The sequence below is a fragment of the Neoarius graeffei genome, chromosome 2 (genome assembly GCF_027579695.1).
Source record: "Neoarius graeffei isolate fNeoGra1 chromosome 2, fNeoGra1.pri, whole genome shotgun sequence".
Lineage (NCBI taxonomy): Eukaryota > Metazoa > Chordata > Actinopteri > Siluriformes > Ariidae > Neoarius > Neoarius graeffei.
In genome coordinates this window covers 23,255,248-23,260,297 of record NC_083570.1, presented here as the reverse complement: position 1 = coordinate 23,260,297, position 5,050 = coordinate 23,255,248, and the positions used below count along the sequence as shown (strand labels likewise).

Below are 5,050 nucleotides of genomic sequence, written 5' to 3'. Positions count from 1 at the left end.
CTAATAGGAAATGCTACAGCGTTTCAACTATTCAAGATATTTTCACTTGCTAAGACATCATTTTTTGCAGTGTGCAGCCTCCTCGCCTGGCGAGTGCCCTTTTATAACTAAATCTGTTATATAGTGTGTTAGATACCCATCTTTTAAAGCAGTCAAAATTGTTTTTAAAATAAATTTGAGAAATGACAAGCTTTGCTATAACTGTTATTGTTGTAATCATGCAGAACTGAACTGAGATCAAAGTAAGAATACAGTAGGACTCTGATGGACAAGCTTTATAACTCCTCTTTACCTTCCAGTCTGTACTCTTACCACTGTATGTCTTACCACTGTGTATCGATGTGTATACTGTAGATCCTCCAACATGGCGGTGGTCAATGACACAAGCAGTTTTGGTCACATGGTTGCAAACGAAGAATACACTTAGCTAACATAAGTAAAGGTAACGCAATACTCTGGAAACCCCGCCCCCATCCCCCAAATCACACACAGGCATGTCCGTGAATATGATTTCTAACAGCAAAATAATAATCACAAAACAGCCAATATTGTGAAGCTGGTGCTTGAACGTTGTGTGTATTTAATACATGTTTTCAGCATTATTCTACAATATCTGAGAATGGATCGATATTTACTGTGGATTAGTTTGTTATGATGCTGGCGTATTCAGTTTCCTCTCCAGCGTTGATCTGAACCTTTGCTGCTCCAGGTGTTAATGTAGGTTACAGTGGAGTAAGTATCATCTGGTCCAGTCTGTGGAAAGACAGAGCATGAAAATTAGACAAACAGTTATTTCTTTTGCTTTTACTGTTGCCCTCAAAAACCCAACTTATATTTATCCATCTGAGCAGGTGAGAGTTAAGGGCAGCAGGAGATACTTTCCTATAACTCACTATTCAATGAGAGCATGTGTGGTTCATGTGTGTCACCTGCAGTGTCTCACAAATACAACTAAAGTTAGAAACAAATCTGCTGTAACTGTTATTGTTGTAACCATGCAGAACTGAATCGAGATCAAATTAAGAATACAGTAGGACTCTGATGGACAGTGAGAATGTGATGAAATTTTTTTGTTCCTTTTCAATCATCTCCCTTCCTTTTCAAAGATTTAAAGATGCCACACTGCGCAAAATATCCCAGAATCCAGAGATGGTTTTGCCTGGATATTTCAAACTATGACCCATATATGATAAATCCATGTTGGGTTTCTCTCATCACGGCATAGTAAAAAATATCTCCAGAGATGATCCAGATTCTTTCAAAATTTAAAAAAAAAAAAATCTCCAGATTATTGGGGTTTTGGCACAGTGCCACATAATAATAAAAATGCAGCTGAGCTGACGCCTGCATGCACACTAACCTGATCCTCCTGCTTTCTCTTCCAGTCTGGACGTTCTTCAGTCATCCTGTTCTCTCCACATCTTCCTCCTAAAGAGAAAAGACCTTTAATTTTCCTTATCCAGAGTGACTTACAGAAGTGCTGCTGGTTTGATAGCTTCTGGTTCGAAAGGTTTTCAGTTAATCAATCTCAAAGTGTGTGTGTGCGCGCGCATGTACCTCTATGTCTCCAACAAATAAATGTCACTACACCAGGTATCACCAACAATAAAACCGCCAGAATGCCAAAAACTGTCATAAAACACAACAAAGTTAATAAACGTAATAGGGATGAGGTGTTTTTTTTTTTTTACCTTTTCATTATTGAATAAAATGAGAAGTTTTGGCACCTATAGGGAGGCTGCTGTGTGTTTGCTGTTTATCTTGTTCCAGTGTTGTTGGTTCTGATGGAGGTGTTGTGTCTGTTTTCCTTGAGTGTGTTGAAGTTTCTCTTCTTTTGGCTGAAAAGAACGATAAAACATAAACAGGAATTAGTTTTAATATCACTGAGTAATATGGCCCATGACACTGGAGCAAAGCATGCTCACAGTCATTAATGAACAAATGTACCTTTAACAGATAGTCTGAAATATTTGTAATCAGCCTGTGCAGAACATCTGTACTCTCCCTGATCCTCTTCAGTCAGGTCTGATATGAGTAGAGAGAGGTTTCCTGGAGGGTTTTTACTGACCAGTTTGACTCTGTTCCTGTGATGTCCAGTCTGTTCAGGGTAAATTTTCTGATAATTTGTTCCAGATTCTCTTCTAAACGCCCATTTTACAGACTTTGGTTTGTCCTGTAGGTCAGTGCAGACGCAGGGCAGAACTACAGACTCTCCTGTGAACCCAGTCACCGCCTCTAACCCTGCCTTCACCAGCTCACAGCCTGTAAACATCACATTTACAGTTAATAACAGAAGCACAGCAATTATTAATATTCCCTGCTTGTAAATCACAACATTTTTCAAAAGATGTACAAAAATTTGATTTTCACAAGGTATAAGGATGAAGGGGATTAATCATAACTGGCTGTTTACTGTGTATTTTTTTTATTTTGTTCTTTGAGTCCTCGTCTATTTGTTTTTATCTTGTTCTTCTCCATTGTGAGCGTGGTATTAGTAGTTAACTTATGTGTAGGCATATGGATATACATATATAATTAATTATATGACATCATAGAGAATTGATATCTGAATAGTTGAAGTAATAAGTAATATACAGTGTAATTATAAATTAAAAAGGAAGCTAGATAATCAATTTATGTTGACTAAAGAGGAGGGGGTGGGATTAAATAAGCTTTTACTTCAGCCCACTCCTTTTCGGACATGTAAACTCAAAACTGCTTCGTGCGTCCTTGTTTGTATTTTTGTTTTGATATTATATTATTCTTACCCATGTTATTTATGGTATATTTTCTAATTTTGTGGCTTTTTACGTATCCTTGTGCAAATGCTGTTTTGCTTTTCTTGTTTTCTGCTTATTTATTCATTGTTTGTTTACATGGTTTGAAATACCGTAAACTATCATCATGAGCCAATCACCTGTTTAAATTCTCGATATGAATCCAGTCTCAGGACTCTGATACCCAATACTGAACCACTACTGGCTTATTTTTATTTTAATAACTACTAAATCTTTAATATCAGTTTTAATTGTTTGATTTCAGCGAGTGATGCTCTTACAGTGGGAAATAATAATCCCAATTAAAGGTTCTGACTGCAAAGTTGAATTCTGGGTAAAATGTTCTGTGTCTACAGCTGCTGGAGTTTTGAGATGTTGTGATGCTGCACACACTGTGCACCCTATGTGTCGCTGTTTTGTCGAGATAAAATGTGTCCTGCATTTTACGATTCCAAAAATGGCCAAAGCAAGCCAGCAACAATATCACGTGACCACCGTGGGGTGTGTTTGACCTACTTTTAACCAAAACAAGTCAGCGTGGGCAAACATGGTGGACTTTGCTCTCCCACGAACTCAAAGCCAGTGGAAAAGAAAAGGAAAGCCTGCCTCGTGAGTGCAACTGCAAGACAGAGCAAGGTTAGATGACATACTTTTTCTGGACAGAGAACTAAATCATTCTAGCTAGCGCTTGGCTATCTTAGCCTTAGAATGCATGGGCTCGACTCTACAGTAGTGAGTATGGCGTTATCAGGGCCTTTCATGTGACATCATCTTAATTGTGGATTTGTTTATCCGGCCAAGCTTTGTGTTGGACAACGACCGGCACAAGTGCACACAAGTGATTGTAAGCCAAATTCAGTACATCTACAGATAAACTTGCAGAAGTTTAATCTAAAAGAACAATGCCAGAGACCTGTCGTGCTTTTGGATAACAGACATGGAGATAAGCCTGGTTTAGCTTTTCACCACTTCCAAGCGAACCCAGAAAGCCGAGAAAAATGGCAAGCTGCAGTTAAACAGGAAGACGGGATGATAAAAACATTCCCGTGTGTGTGGAGAACATTTTATGTCAGATTAGTGTGAAAGCTCTGTGCAACGTTAAAACGTATATCTGGATGTGGGCTTTGGACACGATATATTTTATTAAACTTGATGCTTGACGAGACGAGCAGCATGTTTGTTATGTCCTGATAACGTAGACGAGGCTAAACACCATAAAATATCTTAGATCTATACCCTGGCTTGTTTATTACTATTACAAGTCTACAATTGAGCTTACCTTTGTCACAATAAGGTATTTTTCTTTCTCGAGAATTTCCCATAACATTCTGGCACGAATCCTGCCTCAACATACTGGTAGGCATCTGTATTTTTGTAAACCTTTAGCATCTCTGGTGTATTTAGAAATCCCAAATACTGAATAGTTCAGGATGTTGTAGTGTCCCAAATCCAGTAGCTAGTTTGCTGAACACATTTCAAGTGGAATAAATAGATTTGTAGGAAAATTAAGAAGCTTTCATTTTGTCACGTGTAAACTCAAGCACAGCGAAATTCCTCCTTTGCATTTAAACCATCTGGAGCTGTGCACGTGTGCAGACACACACTCACACACACACACACACACACACACACACATATACACACAGCAAGAGCACACCCACGAGAGAGAGAGTACAGTGAGCAGAATAAATACATACATTTGTGGGTAAATTAAATGGATCTGTGATGCCTGCATCTTTCAGCTTTTCAAACTGCTGATAAAATATACATTTTTAATTGGCATGATATTTTCTGTGCATCGCCATCTTGGTGTGACGCAGGGCCATTCCATAGTTATGCTAATTAGTTAAAGCTCCTCACGGTTAAAAAAAAAAAGGCAAGCTCCTCGCATTCGCCTATTTCCTTAGGGACATACTGCTTACCTCAAAAGGTAGGAACACGGACCCAAAATGGAGAAAAGCGCATCAAAACGATCACATCTCATCTGCATCATATTGTTCTTGCGAGACATAGCAAAATGCCATGCACAATAACAAATTTTGAAAATTTCAGATGACTTTGCAGTCAGCACCTTTAAGATACTTCACCTGGCATACAAACAATAAAATAGTTATCATCATCTGTGTTTATGGCATGCACCTCATCTTATAAAGGCAAGGTTACTGAAGGGACATCGTCTTAGGGCTACATGACACCTACATAAACCCTTCATTACAAATTAACTGAACCTAAAGACGTGTTTAAAAAGACTTTCTAAAGTATCAGCTGATGTA

At 38.4% G+C, this 5,050-nt stretch overlaps 1 protein-coding gene across 1 annotated transcript; it reads right to left on the bottom strand.

Annotated features, from left to right (window-relative positions):
* Window positions 1-666: 666 nt before the first annotated feature.
* LOC132869143 (uncharacterized) lies at window positions 667-2,308 on the bottom strand. Its single transcript, XM_060902492.1, has 5 exons — window positions 1,948-2,308; window positions 1,728-1,838; window positions 1,546-1,629; window positions 1,361-1,428; window positions 667-753 (listed from the first exon to the last, which is right to left on the bottom strand). The coding sequence occupies exons 1-5, from the start codon at window positions 2,270-2,272 to the stop codon at window positions 667-669; spliced, it is 675 nt and encodes a 224-aa protein (XP_060758475.1). The 5' UTR covers window positions 2,273-2,308.
* Window positions 2,309-5,050: the final 2,742 nt, after the last annotated feature.

Bases quoted from the DNA above. Each gene is read 5' to 3' on its own strand.
- LOC132869143 (XM_060902492.1), bottom strand. From the start codon at position 2,272: ATGTTTACAGGCTGTGAGCTGGTGAAGGCAGGGTTAGAGGCGGTGACT. The intron at 1,839-1,947 runs GTACATTTGTTC...CGTTCTTTTCAG, and splicing joins TTTCAGACTATCTGTTAAAG to CCAAAAGAAGAGAAACTTCA. The intron at 1,429-1,545 runs GCACACACACAC...TTTTCTCTTTAG, and splicing joins ACATAGAGGTACATGCGCGC to GAGGAAGATGTGGAGAGAAC.